The 17,711-nt window shown below is 36.9% G+C and overlaps 1 protein-coding gene across 13 annotated transcripts in view; it reads left to right on the top strand.

Annotated features, from left to right (window-relative positions):
* The window catches only part of LOC5575778 (TLD domain-containing protein 2), a 635,746-nt gene that overhangs the window by 354,610 nt on the left and 263,425 nt on the right, over positions 1-17,711 (top strand). For 12 of the 13 annotated variants that reach the window (XM_021850049.1, XM_021850048.1, XM_021850052.1 and 9 more), the window contains one exon: positions 14,036-14,845. The exons of the other annotated variant lie outside the window; for it this stretch is intronic. In XM_021850049.1, coding sequence (XP_021705741.1) covers positions 14,049-14,845 — 797 coding nt within the window. In that variant the 5' untranslated portion in view covers positions 14,036-14,048. The remainder of the gene's footprint in view (positions 1-14,035; positions 14,846-17,711) is intronic. 13 annotated transcript variants of the gene reach the window in all.

Genomic DNA, 17,711 nt, shown 5'->3' with positions numbered 1-17,711 from the left:
AGATATCGGCAAAACAACTATTTTAGAAGAAAATCTCTGGTAACTCTATAACCATAAGAGATAGAACAGTAGTTTCTTCGGCAAATAGTTACGCAATCAAAAGTTCTAAAAATGCTAGGAACAAAGTTTTTGCGAGAAATTATCATAAAAAGTTATCAAGAAAAACTGATTTTTCAGTACCACCTTAACATATTTATTTAAAAAATATGTTTTTTTCACTATTCTTCTAGAGATTCATGTAGGAATTTCACTAGCACCAGATCTGGAGTATTACTTTCAGTATTTCTTCAAGCTTTTGAGAGGAAACTTTAAATTGCCCGATTAATACGAGGACAAATGTTCGCGCAAACCCCTGGATAAATTTGAAGTGTTTGGAATTTCCTAATAAAAAAATATTCCTCAAAGTTATTATTTTAAACGTAATTCTCGAGGGTTCCTGGTAAAATGCATTTACCTCTATAAGGTAATCGAATAACACATATCGCATCCACTCTTAAAATGCCTTTCATAGTTTTTAAAAATTTCTTATAAAATTTCTAATAATACTCCCTAATATAATTTGGAAATTTAAAATCATTTCTAATATCTCGCATAACTCCTTGTAGAATCTCTAGGAAAGAAATGCAAGAATTCGCATGAACTCGATTATGTGAGGAATCATTGAAAAGAGAGAATCCAATTAAGCAATCTGTTAAAACTTAGACTCAGTTTTGGTTTGGTTTGTAGATAAAATTCTTTATTTCGTCTGTCAGGTCATTATTGGTAGTCAATGTTCGATAGCGATGTAAATAATCCAATGTTTATAATTCAATATGATTCACATGATAATCCAATAGCATTACTCGCAACACTGAATTCAAGTAAGAATATTTATGAACCTATCTGCAGCAGAACATTTATAGCGCCCCACATACAACCTCGTATGCAAGTTCCCGTTGGATCTCGTTTGGGCATTATTGGAATAACATGACATACGTCATCAATCCTTCAATGCTGGATTGTTATTATTTTGATCGAATCCGATCATCGCGATCTCCTCGCGAATAGTTCCGCGATATTTCAACATTTCCCCTCAATCCGGACATTAAGGATGTTCATCAGTTTCCTATGTTGAGCAGCTGGAAGTCCTTTGGTGAATGCATCAGCTGGTTGATCCACCGTCGAGATATATTCTATCTTTAGCTTCCTGCTCCTGACTAGGGTTACCATATTTGCTCTTAATCAAAAGAGTACATTATTTCAACTCTGTAAAAGAGTACTTAAGAGTACACTTAGCCTACCTTGAAAATGTTTAAATGTACTACTAATTAATAATTTCGACATTTTTTTTTCGCTAAAAAAAAGTTAGGTTCTTAAGGCCCAAACGCAATGAAAGCGAAACCGGTTCGCCAGCATGAAACACACCGTAACGAACGAACTAAAGTGAACCAAGTCTGAGTCGACAGACATGCTATAGTTCATGCTGGCGAACCGGTTCCGCTATCATTGCGTTTGGGCCTTTAATCACAGCCACTTTTCCTACATTTAAATTTAAATTAAGTTTTTCAGGGAGACACTATTGTCAAGTTTATATCAAATATTTTACGAAATTCAACTCTGATTTGTCTCATGCCATACTCTATATTGAACATTGACTCTAAGTGAATCGGTTTTTTCTATCAATTTTTTTTAATATATTTACTATACCAAAAGTCGTTCGATTGTTTTTAAATAATATTGTCTTTCAAATGAGATTTGTTGAAAAAATTCTTAAGAAAATGTAGAACAATTTGAGTATGTGAAGGAACCAGAAGAACTAAGAAGAGTGAAATGTGTAAAAAGAACCTCAAGCATTGTTTTCGATTTAAGTTTTATTAAGGACTTTTAAAAACATTATGTAACTAAGGAACTTGATTGATTTAATAGTTTTTTTATGATTCCCATACTACACTTCAAACTGAAATCTTTTCATTCCCACATCTTTTTTTCCACGTTCATCAAAAATTGCATCGCCAAAATGACGTTTCTTTAAAAAGCGTTTGACAAAACAAGTTGCTTCAATAAGATAATTTAATCGAAACAAAGTGATTTTGAATTTTCACTGACTTTTTTTTATTGAAAATAATTAATAGGTTGATTGTGTGCCAGTTTTTGTCAAAAATCGGTGAATTATCTGTATTATCCTGGGAAAAAAGTTGATATGATTTCTTCAACAGGTTTTTTGATTTGACGATTATCATCAGTAATAACTGAAAAAGAGTACACTTGAGCCCGTTTAGCAAAAAAGAATAGTACACAAATTTTTAAGGCAAAAAAGAGTACTTGTACTCTAAAAAGAGTACGTCTGGTAACCCTACTCCTGACGAGTTCCCGGATGAACATGAACTTCAAATCAAGGTGTTTCATTCGTTGGTGACTTCGAGGTTCTTCAGTGAAGTTTATGCATGGAATGTTGTCTTCCATGATTATGAATGGAGAACTTTCTATGCCCAGTTCATTCAGAAGGTTTGTTAACCACAATCCTTCTTTAGCAGCTTGACAGAGTGAAATTAATACAGCTTCTGTTGACGACAAACTAACCGTTTGTTGTCTTTTGGTTGACCAAGACACAAGATTGCCGAAAACAAGAAACGAATTTCCAGAAATTGATTTTCGATCATCGATGTCGTTGGCAAAATCGGCATCAGCAAAACCCAATAAAACGTTTGAGTGTTCTCTATTGCTGAATACGATTTTTGTGTTCATGGTTCCTCGCAAATAACGCAAAATGCGTTTCAATCCTGTCCAATGTGCATTTGAAGGGGAAGCTTGGTATTTGCTTAGGATATTTTCTGCAGCACTGATATCAGGGCGTGATACTAATGCTAGATATTGCAAGCAGCCAAGCAATTCTTTGAATGGATGTGATGTTAATTCATCATCATTTGACTTGACCCATCGTACATTCGGATCTAGTGGAGTGCTAACTGGTTTTGATTGGGACATTCCAAATCTTTTTAGGATTTTCTCTGCATAACATGCTTGAGATATTTCCATGATTTGGTTCTGATAATCTCGGTGTATGTCCATACCCAAAAAGTGTTTCACTTCTTTTAAATCTTTCATTTGGAATAGCTTCCCAAGTTCAGATTTTATCCAGTTTAGTTGTGATTCCTGTTTTTCAAGAATGAGTATATCGTCTACATATAAAATCAAAATCAAATCTTTTGCTCGAGACGTATACACACAACAGTCACTCTTTAATGGAATAAAACCCAGCTTTTTAATTTCGTCATCGAATTTCCTGTTCCAAGATCTACTAGCTTGTTTTAAACCGTACAAATTTTTCTGTAGACGTACGATTTGAGAATTACCTATCTCATCGTTTGGAAGCTTCATGAAGATCGTTTCCTCTAAATCTCCATAAAGAAAAGCTGTCTTAACATCCATTTGATGAATCAAAAGTCCATTCTTATTTGCGACTGACAAAATTGTCCTAACGCTTTCCATTCTGGCTACTGGAGCAAAAGTATCCTGGTAATCAAAACCAGGTCTCTGTGAGCAACCTTTTGCAACTAGCCGTGCTTTATAGCGGCCATCGTCTTTCACCGAAAAAACCCATTTCGAATGAATAGCTTTTTGGTTCCTCGGTAAACAGTTGACCACTGTCCAGGTTTTATTTTCATGAAGAGAATTTAATTCTTCATCGATGGCAATTTTCCAATTCTCCCAGTCCTCCCGTTTCTTCAATTCGGCTACTGTTTCTGGAGCATCTTCATCGAATGTTGCAGAAGCTATCTTGGCAGAACTCGGTTGGAATCTTTGGGGAACGTTTCTTTTCCGTGTACCACGTCTTAGCTCTGATTACTGCTCATCGATGCCCTCATCCTCCTCAGCATCCGCGAAAACCTCATCAGACGTCTCGATTATTACAACTTCTTCTGCTTCCACTTCTTCCTCAGGCTCAGGAAGTCGAATCACCTCTTCTTCATCATCTTTGTTTGTTTTGCTCTCATCTTCGTTGCAGATTGAAATTTCTTCCTCCTTATCTTCATTTTCGCAGTGTTTCTGCTCCCTCACAACAATTGGTAGATGAACATCTTCGGTTGTTGTATTACTGCGAACAATTGATTCATCAAAGACAACGTTTCTGGATATTTCAATTACTCGGTTGTTTTTATTCCACAACCGATATCCGTTATTCGCATAACCTACGAATGTCAATCGTTTTGTCTCCGAATCAAGTTTGTGACGTTTCTCTTTCGGAATTTGCTTGTAAGCATGGCTACCAAACATCTTTAGATTACTAAGGTCTGGTTTCCTGCCATTCCACATTTCAAAAGGCGTCTTGAGTTCAACAAGAGCATTTGTCGGAGACCTGTTAGTGACGCAAGCAGCCACATACAATGCTTCTCCCCACATTTCTTTCGAAAGTTCACTTTGATGGAGTAAAGCTCGAACCTTCTCCATTAGCGTTCGATTAATCCTTTCACTTACTCCGTTCTGCTGAGGAGTATAAGGAACGGTAAAAATCATTCTGATACCTTTATTCCTACAGTAGTCTTGGAAATCTTTGCCAAGATATTCTCTACCGTTATCGCAACGCATTTTAGACAACTTTTGACCAAAGTGAGCTGTTGCCATTGCTTCGTATTCTTTAAAACGATCGAATACGTCACTTTTTCTTTTAATGAGATAAACAACAGTGAAATGGGTAAAATCATCGGTAAAGGTGACGAAATACCGATACCCATCGTAGGTGGATTGCTCAATATACCCGCATACATCTGTATGCACTAATTCAAGTGGCCGACTTGATCTGGGTAATTGCATAGAAAGAAACTTCTTGCATGATTGTTTGCCTGCTAAACAACTCTCGCAAACTTCATACTGTTTGACTAAATCATTTGATGAAATATCTATTCCATCAACCATATTGTTTTTGAGCAGTTTTTCAAGCCCCGAAAAACTAAGATGACCGAGCCGTTTATGCCAATCGGTTAGACTTACCTTCCTTTGACTAAACAACGCTGCTAGGTCGACAGTATGCTCCAAAAACATATCAACGCAATACAAACCATTTTTATCTTTCCCCTCAGCGATAACGTCGCCTTTATCTTCAATTCGAACCTCTTTATCCTGAAAAGTGACCCTTTTCCCCATGGAATTAATCTTTCTGACTGAAAGGAGGTTTTCTTCGAGATTGGGAATGAAAAGAACATCGTACAATTCAATACGTTTTATTTTGTTCAAGCCAACAACCGATTTCAATGTTTTCCTTTCTTCACAGCCTGTAGGGTCTCCCCCGACTTTGCTGTGCTGATGGTAACCGGTGTTGCCAGCTTCACCGCTCTCTGTAACAATTTTTCGTCGTTCACCATGTGGCTCGAAGCTCCAGAGTCCACAGCAAACGTTACCTTCCGAGATTCCTTCTTCTTCTCTCCTGCTAGCATCGCATGACCTTGGTGATGAACAAACCGCTTCTTCTTCTTCTTCTTCTTCAACGCCGGGCATTTATTTTTGTAGTGTCCTGGCTTTCCACACGCAAAACACTCAATTACTCTTTCGGTCGTTTTTAGCGCCACGTCTGGCACCACTGGCTCATCGTCGACCTCCATCGTCTCGCTTTGCTCCGATTCCAACAGCATTCGTTTTATCTCCACTAACGGCTTCTTGCAGAGTTCATCGCACGGCAAAACGGTCAATGCTCCCTTGACGTGCTGATATCGCTTCGGTATTCGTCATCAAACGTCAACATCCCACCGCAAAATCGCTAGTGTTTGGAGGGGATTTTAACCTCCAAATTGCCAAATAACTCCCAAATCATCACCTCCAGTTAGTTCTAATATCCTCCGTTATATGAAGCATGGTGACGCGTCGATCGTCGCAAGTTTATCGTTAAACAGTCAATGGCTATCATCAGAGCTGCCATCTTCTCCGATTGATCCATTCGGCTACCCATCCGATCTAGCTCCCGGATTATCGACTCGTACTCGTCGAACAAGGCCGAAATAGAAGTATGTTTTCTATTTTTGATCGAAAACTATCGATCACGCATGGCAATCCATAGCCTCCTTTGCGTATGAGACTCCGATTAGCTTATTAAGGACGTCATTGTTCACCCACATAACAATTTCATCCAGAGCGTTCATGTCGTCGTTGATTCTCTTACGCAGCTTTGCCTTTCTCACTTCCTCTTGGGCTTCCGAATTACCCGCCACGGGAGTGGCGTATGCTTCTTCGTACGGAGTACGAACCAACGTATGGATGAGGTCCATCATAGAGAGGTGGTGCTCCATCCTCCACTTCCATGCCGCAAACATCCTCTCCGACCCATCGAAGATATGGGCACGATCCCGTACAGCAACGACGGTATACGGCAGCTGCCGTTCGAATGCTCCTCTCTCGGTCCGATTCTCAACCTCCTGTCGCTGGTTTGCAGGTTGACCACCTGCCGCATTCGACATCGTTCACAGACATCTTTCGATTTCTTCAAAAAAAACTTGATCGTTGAAGAAAAATAAATCTTGCTCAGTTGACTTCTGGGCCCATAACCTGTTAAAACTTGGACTCAGTTTTGGTTTGGTTTGTAGATAAAATTCTTTATTTCGTCTGTCAGGTCATTATTGGTAGTCAATGTTCGATAGCGATGTAAATAATCCAATGTTTATAATTCAATATGATTCACATGATAATCCAATAGCATTACTCGCAACACTGAATTCAAGTAAGAATATTTATGAACCTATCTGCAGCAGAACATTTATAGCGCCCCACATACAACCTCGTATACAAGTTCCCGTTGGATCTCGTTTGGGCATTATTGGAATAACATGACATACGTCATCAATCCTTCAATGCTGGATTGTTATTATTTTGATCGAATCTGATCATCGCGATCTCCTCGCGAATAGTTCCGCGATATTTCAACACAATCATATGAACAAATCCTAAAGTTTAACCCGAGAAATTCTACGTAACATTTCAATTGGGTCCTAAAATGTATAATGAAATCTTGTTCTTATTCAATAACACGAAAGAGCATGTTAATGCAACTAATTGAGCAATTTTTCACGCTTAAATAAACGCTATATCATGTTTGAACTTTAATTTAAAATAGGGTCCATAAATGAACCTTGACACTTTTGATCATGCTTGACTTTCGCTTAGTCGGAAAAAAACACCACAGGGGTTTTAGTTTTAACACTGGGGTTGTATCTATCTGACATTTCGGAAGGGACACGGAAAACAAAATGCACCCAAAATTTGAGTTTGAGCCAAGGGGTGTGACAAACTCTAAAAAAAAAAAACATTAAAAACTGTTTTTTGAACTTAAACCAACGGAAAACATTAGAAAACTGAGGAAACATTTGTTTTTGACCTTAACTTTAGCGTTTGGCACTAAAATTCGGACAGGGCTTTAGGACCCTATTGTGAGAGAATGTTTGATGAGTGCCATATAAAACATAGTCATACTACAGTATGACCCACAATAAATGCGAAAATCTATGGTACTACTTAGATGAGAAATTAAAACAAAACAAAAATGTTATTTATGTGTTTTTGTGTGTGTTTTTTTTTATTTTCGCCAACCGCACAATTAAGGCACATTCAAAATCTTAAGACACAAATGCTTCCATGTAAAACATGTTCTCTATGACCTCCTACATCCTCTGATACAAAACAAACTAATGTTTTCAAACAAACAAGTGTGATTTTCGAAGGTGGAAAGTTTATCACCAGAGTATGTGGCTATCAAACGGTTATTCTGACTTCTGGCGAACAAAACCTTCAAGCTTTTTTGCGTTATTACATTACTCAGGTCAGTAAGAACAATATGACAAATATCGCCCTACAAATAGACGATCGAACAATTTTTGCATTTTTTATGAGCCATACTGTACAATGTTCCTAAATAATGAAAGCAGTAGTGAAGGATCATAGAAATGAGGGACGGATTACTGGTAGTATTATTAGATAATAATATCATGCTGAAAATTTGTTTTTTTTTTTTTTTTAATTTCTAACTGGTGGTAACCAAACGATTAAGTCCTTAGTCTAAACGACTCTTCAGGTTTTCAAATTTGTTAACGACTTTCCAGTTTTTGAGATTTATTTATTCTGAAGATTTAATGTGTGACCTCGTTATGTTTTCATCCTAATTTGATTGTTACACCAACCAACCTCGATCCTACTGCCAATCTTGGACAGATACGGTAGCCGAACTCCACTTAGAGCAGATAATTTTTCACTCGATACGACCGTTGTTGCCAGTTGTATGGCCGCTCACTTGACCGATTCGATTGCGATCGATATTATTATAGGATTATTCTGTCCAATTATTTATGCTATAAAACGTCGAGTAAATGACCGCTCACCGTTCGCAGTAACTGCTCATTAGCCTGGGACACGGTTATATGAAAAATTTGGATTCTCGCTCCAGTCCACTTTTTGGATTGCATTTAGGTCCCATAACAACTGTGCAAAATTTCAGCTCGATCGGAGAAACTATATTTTAGCGCCAGCCGTTCAAAGTTTGTATGCGATTTACTATGGGAAAACTTACTTTTACAAAGAAAAATCGCCAGAGATCGCCCATTGTCCTCTATAAAAATGCTGAACTCAGATCTCGATAGGTATTTCTACGATGAACAACATTGCCGAAGACCGCAAAGCAATCCGATGCTTGTGAAAAAAGTTATGAAGCTTAGACTATCCGGAAATTTTGCCCGATTTTGTTATTATTGTTATTCCTTTACGTGTTAATCAACGTCGCCTTGCCAATAGGTTTTCATTGAATAGCTTTTTTCACAAGTGTCGGATTGTTTCGCGGTCTTCGGCAATATTCTTCATCGTAAAAATACCTATCGAGGTCTGTGTTTAGAATTTTTATAGATGACAATGGGCGACCTCTGGCGATTTTTCTTTGTAAAAGTAAGTTTTCCCATAGTAAATCCCATACAAACTTTGAACGGCTGGCGCTAAAATATAGTTTCTCCGATCGAGCTGAAATTTTGCACAGTTGGTATAGGACCTAAATGCAATCCAAAAAGTGAACTGGAGCGAGAATCTAAATTTTGTCCCACACTACTGCTCATGCTGTGGTCAGTGTTGAGAAACTCGTGAGTACTCACTGAAAACTGCAAACTCACTCACGAGTATGAGTTGTACAGCTTGAACTCTCGCGTGAGTATACTCAGTCGTGAGTTTCAGTTGTACAGCTCATACTCGTGAGTGAGTTTTCGACTAACATTTACTCACTCGTGAGTAATTTTACTCACTTTAAATATTGTAAATATTCTAAAAGCTTGCGAATGGCTCAAATAAATAATAAGTAATAAGTAAGGCTATTCTTGGGGTGACCTTATTCAAATGATAACATGGAAATTTTATTCTAAAAACTATTTGATCCACGCAAAACGTTAGTATAATATGAATTCTTAACACAAGCTGTAATTTATGTTTGGTGTTTCGCTGCGCATGTTGCATCGTAAATGCTCTTTTCTTCTGACGTTACACCTCTACTGGGCCAGATTCTGCTTTTTAGCTTAATGTACTTATGATATGAGCATTTACACATTAATCAACTATGAGCTTTATTTATTTGCCAATTGACTATGTTTTTTATTCTCTACTTTACGATATGCAGCACTACTGCAATAATAAAAACCTGAGACACAGACTCGACAAAACGTATCTGAGTTTCGTGCCAAAACTAATAAGCCGCTGATTGGTCTGCCAAACAGTATTGCCAGCAATATTTTGTGCGACAACTTCAGCACCAGCTTTTCAATTTTCATTTTTTTTCGGTTTTCTGACAACACATAGATCATAAAAGAGGAGCAAAAATCTAACAATAAGTCAGGTGCCACATGTCTTAGATAAAATCGAAGAAGATGTTAAAAAATATTTCAGAAAATTATTTTTAATTTATTTTTTATTCATTTTGGGACTAGATTAAACGTTGAAAATGATACATTTTCAAATGTCTATTCCTTAAACAGCGCTATTGAAAATTCTATATTGAAAAATTATGCAAACATGCTTTTACCACATAACAGTAATGACCAAACAATAATCAGAGGCCCGTATAATGGTTTAATGAGGATAAACTTATCATTCAGCATCTATATAGAAACCAAGCAAAATATAATAAATTCCGAACAATTTTCTGATCAGAAATCTTTATTCGGCAACGTTGCATACAAGTTTTCTAGAACAAACTTGCAAATTACATAAGGTTTGCTGAAAATATTTAAAAGCTAAATTACGTATGAAATGGGCAAGATGCCAATCGCAAACCAAATTTATGTGAGGTACCGCGGGGCAAGTGGGTAAATGGGGTAAGTGAAAATTATTTGTATATTTTACTGAATATATGTATTCACGTTTCAAACTCATGCGTAAACCTTTGAGGCCATTCAGAGCATCGTATCTATCGTAAGATAAGAGAGTCCTGCGATTTTTCAACCATTATTGCATGATAGAGTGAAAGATTGTCTACCTGTCAACTATTACTCCGTTACAAGTTGGCGGCGTGCAATCTTGTATTGATATGTTCAGCAGAAAAAAGTTGCAGAAAATAATTCTCTGTACCACATCTAAGTTGTACTCTCTGACAGTTTTAAACTGACAATAAAAGTTTTGGGATTAATTCGACCTAGACATAAAAATAAATAAATTAGAACACCATCAATTTTCTAATCACGTGGGGCAAGTAAAAAGTATCTCATTAGAGATTGAATTTGTGTTTTTTTTTTAGGTAGCTATTAGTAAACAAGGTTCGCAATTATCGGAACGTGCTTCAAATTCAAGAAACACAATACTCAAAGCGATAAAAGCTATTACTAATCATGGAACTTCTCTAAAAGAGAAGAACGTTGGAAAGGAAAACGTTGATTGAAAAGTTGCAATATAAGAGCACGCACAGGAATCTCATGGAATGTAAATGTAAAGCTAGTCCAAAACTTAGAAATGGGGTATGGGTATATCCACATAAAAAAGAATCCGAATACTATTGAAGGATTCCGTTCCAAAAAATAATTTCTCCTGAAGAGTTATCTTATGTCATATCCGACTTTCTTAGAAACAAATAACGACCGGTGAAAATTTTACAGAGCCGAAACTGAACACAAGAAAATTGAATTGACAAGAATAAAATTTTCTTTGTTTACATGTTACTTACCTATGGAACAGGACGCCTTAACTAATGTTGAAGTTAATAGAAATCGTGAATATAACTAAATTTCAATTTATTGTTCAAAAACTTGTGGAGCAAGTGAAAAGTGACATTTTGCAAAAACTTTTTCTGTATTTTTTTTCATTTTTACATAAAGATCAATTTTAGCATACTGTTTATATTTGGTGGGAGTCAAGTTATAAAATAAAGACGACCTCGTTTATTTCAATTTTAGGTCTTTAGAATTTGAAGAATCTCAACTATACGGTTTCCATTACCCACTTGCCCCACGGTACCTTATTCCATTTTTACTAATACAGTTAACTCTCCCTTACTCGATATTCCGTATCTCGATATCGAGTTAGAGAACCATAGTAAAAGTTGGTTTTCATGGCTAACTCGATGGTCCCTTAGATCTCAGTTGCACTGGTTTTGTGTTCTGTAACTCAATACCTCCCTAGCTCTATGGTCCCTTCAATATCGAGTAAGGGAGAGATGACTGTATTTCAATTCAACTTTGAATATCAATAACATAAACGCGTTCATAAAAAGTTACAGTATTTATTTTATGCCACTAAACGAAATAAATTGGTCTGGAAAGTATTTGAACACAACTGGACTTTCGCCATTATAACTTGTTTATCCATTTTGAAAAACTGGCTCTGAATTCGGTAAAGTTTAAACAACCATACTTTAAAAGTGCATATCACAATACACACTGAAGTCGACAGCAGCTGTAAACTAGACCTGTTCATATTTGAAAAAATGTCTGTAAATCTACCGGTCAAGCAGTATTCCGAATTATCATGCCAAGAACAATGTGTTGTCAAAATTTCAGCTCATTTGATAAAGATTTCAATATGCTTCAAGTTGAAAATGTGTTTTTGAGCTTATATCAAGGTTTGAAAAATCATAACTAGCATTTGGAAAATCAAAACAACTTGCTATTACCACTACTTGATAGCTAATTCTACTCTGTTAAAGTTTGTCGAACACGCTAATAAGATCAAATTGAGTTTTAAAATTGTTTGATCGAGATTTGTTTTCCGCAGTACCCTGAAATCACAGTTTTTTGAATATATATGGTACAAAAACCACACATTGACATTTTTTTTCAGACCATAGTCAATGGGAATAGAACATTGTAAAGCTATGAATTCATTAACCATTAACAGCTTACATGTTACCTAAGGCAATATATTACAAAAAATGCCCAAAGATCGAGCACTGCATCACAACCTGATGATAGTTAAGGCTAAGTAGCCCGTCATTCGTTTTGGTAACAATGATGACTTTTCAGCTTGCATTTCCGTCGTGATAGTTTATATTGACTTGAAAAAGTATCACTGTACGCGCTAACATGCATAAAGTATGCTGATACTTTTTCAGCAGTGCCAGTGCAAAACCAACTGACTATCTTTGATTCGAAATCGTGAGATGAATTAGCAACAATCATCAACGACGCGTACAAATTTCAATGACGGCCTACTTCGCCTTAAATCACGCATGACACATGTACCGACGATTGAATGAATTGAACAAGTTAGTATTGCTTTTTCTTTCCGATTGATGATTGTTTTGATCGCATTTCATTGACGATTCAGAACGATTTGAAAACAATCATCATCATCGACTGAGAAAAAGCAGTGCTAACGTGTTCATTTTTTACATTCCACAAAGCTCACGATGGTGCTCTTTGCTCCTCCACAGCGGATTCACCTATGTGCTTCCTAAGTTACTATTTTTTACAATTTATTTTCGTAAGATAACTTGTAACTTTCAACGGTATTGAGTTATAGATATGTGTAGTCATCATGTTCTGGAAGATAAAAATCCTAAATTTTCATACAGGTATGTTTTTTAGAGAGTACACTTCCTAAAAATAGTGGTTTTCAAGAACCTCGAAGCACAAACCTCAACCAAACTATGTTAAAACTTGCTCCAATCGTAAAACCATGTTCGACAAAAGTTCATAGAATTAAATCAACTACTGTGTAGAGGTATTTTCAATAATTTTTGGTGTTCCGTTCGGTAGTTATGATTTTTTATAGCTTGAAATTATCCTAAAAATACATCATTGATTTGAAGCACACCTAATTTTTCTCCAAATTGATTGAAATTTTGACCAGAAGTTCATTTTAACATGAAAAATCTAAATATTGGTTGACTGGTTGATTTTCCGACATTTTTGAAAATATGAATAGGTCTACTGTAAACACTTTGAATTATTTACATTTAAAGTCATCCACCTAGTATAGAACATACTAATGTACAATTTTATTTTGCTATGGAAATTGGTTACTCACCATACTCACAAAGAGTAACTTGCTCACTCACCGAGAGTAATGACGTCATACTCACTGCGAGTATTACTCTTTACGTGAGTAATACTCGCAGTGAGTTATGACGTCATACTCTCGCGTGAGTTAGAGTAAGGAATGAGTGACTCACAGCGTGAGTATTACACGCAAACGAGTACGGGAGTGAGTATTTTTTTACTCGCGAGCACGAGTTTCCCAACACTGGCTGTGGTACGGTCAAAACACACCATCGCATTGGCGGTATCAACACCGTCTGGAGGTTGTGTTACTTCGGGTTCTCACCAGACCGTCTGGTAAGAGTAATTGGTTGCATTTATTTCTCCAGGTTTCCAGTGTTTTATGATTTACCTGTGTACTTGTGATCATTTATGTGCCTATTTGTTTCGTTGACTTTGGCATTTGCATTCGGGGTCAGAAACAGGTTTGCATTCAGAGACCTGGGTGTTCGTTGAAGATGACAAAGATATACAATGGAAAAATGCTTTGGTGGTGAGGTATAAAATCGGTTCTGAGCAAGCTCCTGCATCTCTACTTACAAATGTTCGCTCAACCTCATAATGAATCTTTCTCCAAACAGCATCACCGAAACCATGACCAGTATACTCTCTACACCGGGCAAGTATCGCTCGCGTAAGGATCTCAGCACCGGTTCGATCCCCACATTGGTCTCCCTGGAGGAGGAATCTAGTCTTCACACAGTCACCGGTGCCGAATCGGAACTTTCACACAGCTATCACATTCATCCATTGGCGTCGCCCAATGGAGCCACCGGAAGCGGTTCGAATGGAAGCTATGAACCGTTCTCCAATGCACTAAACATCAAAAATGGACTCAGTGCCAAATCGCCGCGACGGAGTTCACTAGCCATAGGCCTCCTCGGAGGTCGCAACAATGGCAACGGCGAAAAAGGCAACAAACGACGAAGTTCCATTGCAGTGGCCTTCCTCGGAGGTCGTCGCGATTCCAAATCTCACAATCACAACTACCCGATCGCGACGATCCCCGAAAAGTACCACAAAACGACCGAGTCGGACATTGAAAACGACTCACCCGATCACTACTACACGGTCCCAGCCGGAAGTGTAGCTGCTGTCCTCGGTGGGGATCCCAACGGTCAGTCAGAGTACGGTGGGGGCAGTAATGGTAACCTTACGGTGAACGGATCCGGCTATGACAAAAAGCGGCGTCGTTCGTCCTCGTGGCAAACCAAACTGGAACGACGCCGGCGCAAGGGGATGTCCTCGGCGCTGGACAATGCGGAAGGCTCCGGCAATGGTCTGGATAGTTTCGGTTCGGCGAACGGGCTCGATGCCTTCACCAGCAAGTACGGGCGCGAAAAGCGACACTCGTGGTGGAACATTTTCGTTCCGGAGAACCTGAAACAGAGGTGAATATTGAATATGTTTGTATTGTGTTTTGCATTGGATTTGGGGCTGTCCATAAATCACGTGGTCATTTAGAGAGAAAATGGGGTGTTTAAAACCACGGTTCATACGAATTGCATTATTTTCGTATGGAACGAAAGACCACAAGCGGGGAGCAGGGGAGTTTAAATATCCGAAAAAATGACTGCGTGATTTATGGACAGTCCCTTTTCTCGTTTTGTAAGGGACATAAATTGGGTGATAAATACTTCTTAGGTGCAAATCGTGCAAAAATGTAATCCTAGCAGCAAAACAATAAAACGATAAAGCGGCTACTTCTCGTGCCGACATTTCGTGCAAATCCCTATTTTATGACCCTCCGGACACCAGACGGACCAAACACGTGCTCTTTTTGTTTTCAATCGAATGCACTAGTCATGGTCAAAACGTCATACTGATTCATAACTCATTATTCAGCAGAATGTTTGAAATTTGATCCCCTTATCGGTCGATGACAATCTGAACGATTGAAAATAATAAACTTATAGCAAAATGATAAAAGTATCCATATAAAAAGCACTACTTAGGTTTAGCTTGTATACTACTTTGAGGTTATGAAATATTGTTTAGAATTAAATGAAGATGAAAAAGTTTGTCTTTTAAAATTCTCTTTACATCAGAGCGTTGAATGAGTGGCAGCGTTCGATAAGAGTCTAAGCTTTAATCGTTTGACTATGTAATGGAGGTGCTGTGAGCAGAATCATAGAAGATGTTTTTGAAGACTTCGTGTGTAACTTTGAAGGAATTTAAAGAAAAATGGTTTGACAACTCCTCGTAGGAATTTTGGACAACTCTGGGAGCAATCCTTGGATTGGAATTGCTGGAATATTTACAAAAAGGATCATTTCACTGTACAATTTTTGCATATATCGTATAAAAAAATGTTTAAAAAATACGGTAGGGAGATCCCCGGAAAAATTCTATGAGAATCGTGCAAATGAAACACTTAGAGGAATTTCAGTTCTGCAATTCTTTACGGAACTTCTGGTCTTATTGCATCTCTGTAACAATTTGTAGAGAATTCCCTATATGAAAGATTTGAAGCAATTCCTATACGATATTCTAAAGAAGTTTTCAAAGAATTGTCTGAATCCCTAAGTTAATCATCGAAATCATACCAATTGCCAAGAAAATTATTTGAGGGATGAATAAAAAAATTGACGAAACATCTGAAATCATCTCTGGAGAAACCGATAGAAACATCACATAGAAACTCCAGAACAAAGCAATTAAAACACGGCTAGAGCGATCCAAGGAAAAAATAAGTTGAGGAGGCACCTTTGAATAAATATTTAAAGGAATTCTTGAGGGAATCTTTAGAAAGTGATTGTTTTAGCATTTCTCAAGGTCTTCCTTTAAGTATTTATTCGGGATTCATTCCTTTATGCATTTTTCTTTGGATTGCCCTAGATGTGTCTCGATTGCAATCTTCAAGAATTTTCAACAATTTTCATTCGAAATGAAAATACGTGAAGAATTTAGGCAAGAATCTCCTTAACAATCTTATGAGAAATTTCCTTTAGAAATCTATGAAGCAATTACTAAAGACTTCTTTGAAATAGATTAATAAACAAGATCAATAACTTGAAGAATTCTGACTCAATAAATCTTTAGATATAATCCTAGTATTTTTTTGTAGGAATGTCAGACAAGTTCATTTGAATATTTCTGAAGGATTCCTTGAGTCTTTGTAATAATCATTTGATATTATAGAACCAATTCTGAAAGTTCATAAAAGAATGCCTACATGAATTCTTGAAGAAATTTGATCGCTAAAAATTAAAAAAAAAAATCTCTAAATAAATTCCTCAAAAAAATTCATTAGGATTTATTCGACGATTACCTGAAGGAATTTGTGGAGAAATCCCATATACAATTACTAAAAAATCCAAAGTATTTTTTTGCAAAAAAAGCTTGATTAATTCTCTGTAAATTTTATGGAACAGCTCATAGAGGAACTTTAGGAGGATTTCTCGGTGCTATACCTTGGTGAAATAATGAAGAAAATATTGGATTAATTGCTGATAGAGCTTTGTCAACAATAACTTCAATCCTGGAAAATTGCCAAATGAATCATTGAAAAAAAAAACAAATGAAACAACTGTAAAGTTCATTGAAAAGTTCTTCAAAAATATTTAGAACAATATCTGGAGATATTTTTATAACGAACCCTTGTTCATTCGAAACGCTCGAGAAATTTCATCGTAGGTTTTCCTGAAGAAGATCATAAGAAATCCGCGGAGAAGTTTTTGAAGGAACTTTGAAAAAGTTCTTGAAATAATCTTCGAGGCCATTTTAAAGGCCAGGATACACCTACAAAAGAATCTCTGGGGAATTACATAGAAAAACAACCAGCAAAGAGGAATACTGGCCAAAAACGTTATAAGAAAAGCTCTAGGGGAACTCCCAATAATATTTTGTTCAGAATTTCCTAATTAACCTTGACGAAATTCAAAACCTGGAGCCTGTCCTTGAGGAGGCTCTTCAAAAATCTTTTAAAAAACTCTTCAATTGATACTTTCTGAGACACCAGGAGGAATTTCTAAATATTTGCTTGAAGAAATCCAAGAGGAAACTCTGAAGGATTTCGTGTTGAATTATCTAAATCGATTCTTGAAGCACTATTTGGAATAATTCGTGGCAAAGGATTCTAAAGGATTTCCTAGAGCAATGCCATGACAAATATACAGTATTAGACAAAACATTTGCAACTTTTTCGATTTTCCAAGCAAAATGACCAACTTTGGTAAGCTAGATCTCAGCCATTTATGGACTGATTCAAATGAAACTTTCACAGAACATCAGATATAACTTGAATTTTAACATATT

This window comes from Aedes aegypti, chromosome 3 (genome assembly GCF_002204515.2).
Source record: "Aedes aegypti strain LVP_AGWG chromosome 3, AaegL5.0 Primary Assembly, whole genome shotgun sequence".
Taxonomy (NCBI): Eukaryota; Metazoa; Arthropoda; class Insecta; order Diptera; family Culicidae; genus Aedes; species Aedes aegypti.
Note: the sequence above shows the minus strand (reverse complement) of the source record. Positions and strands in the feature narration are given on the sequence as shown.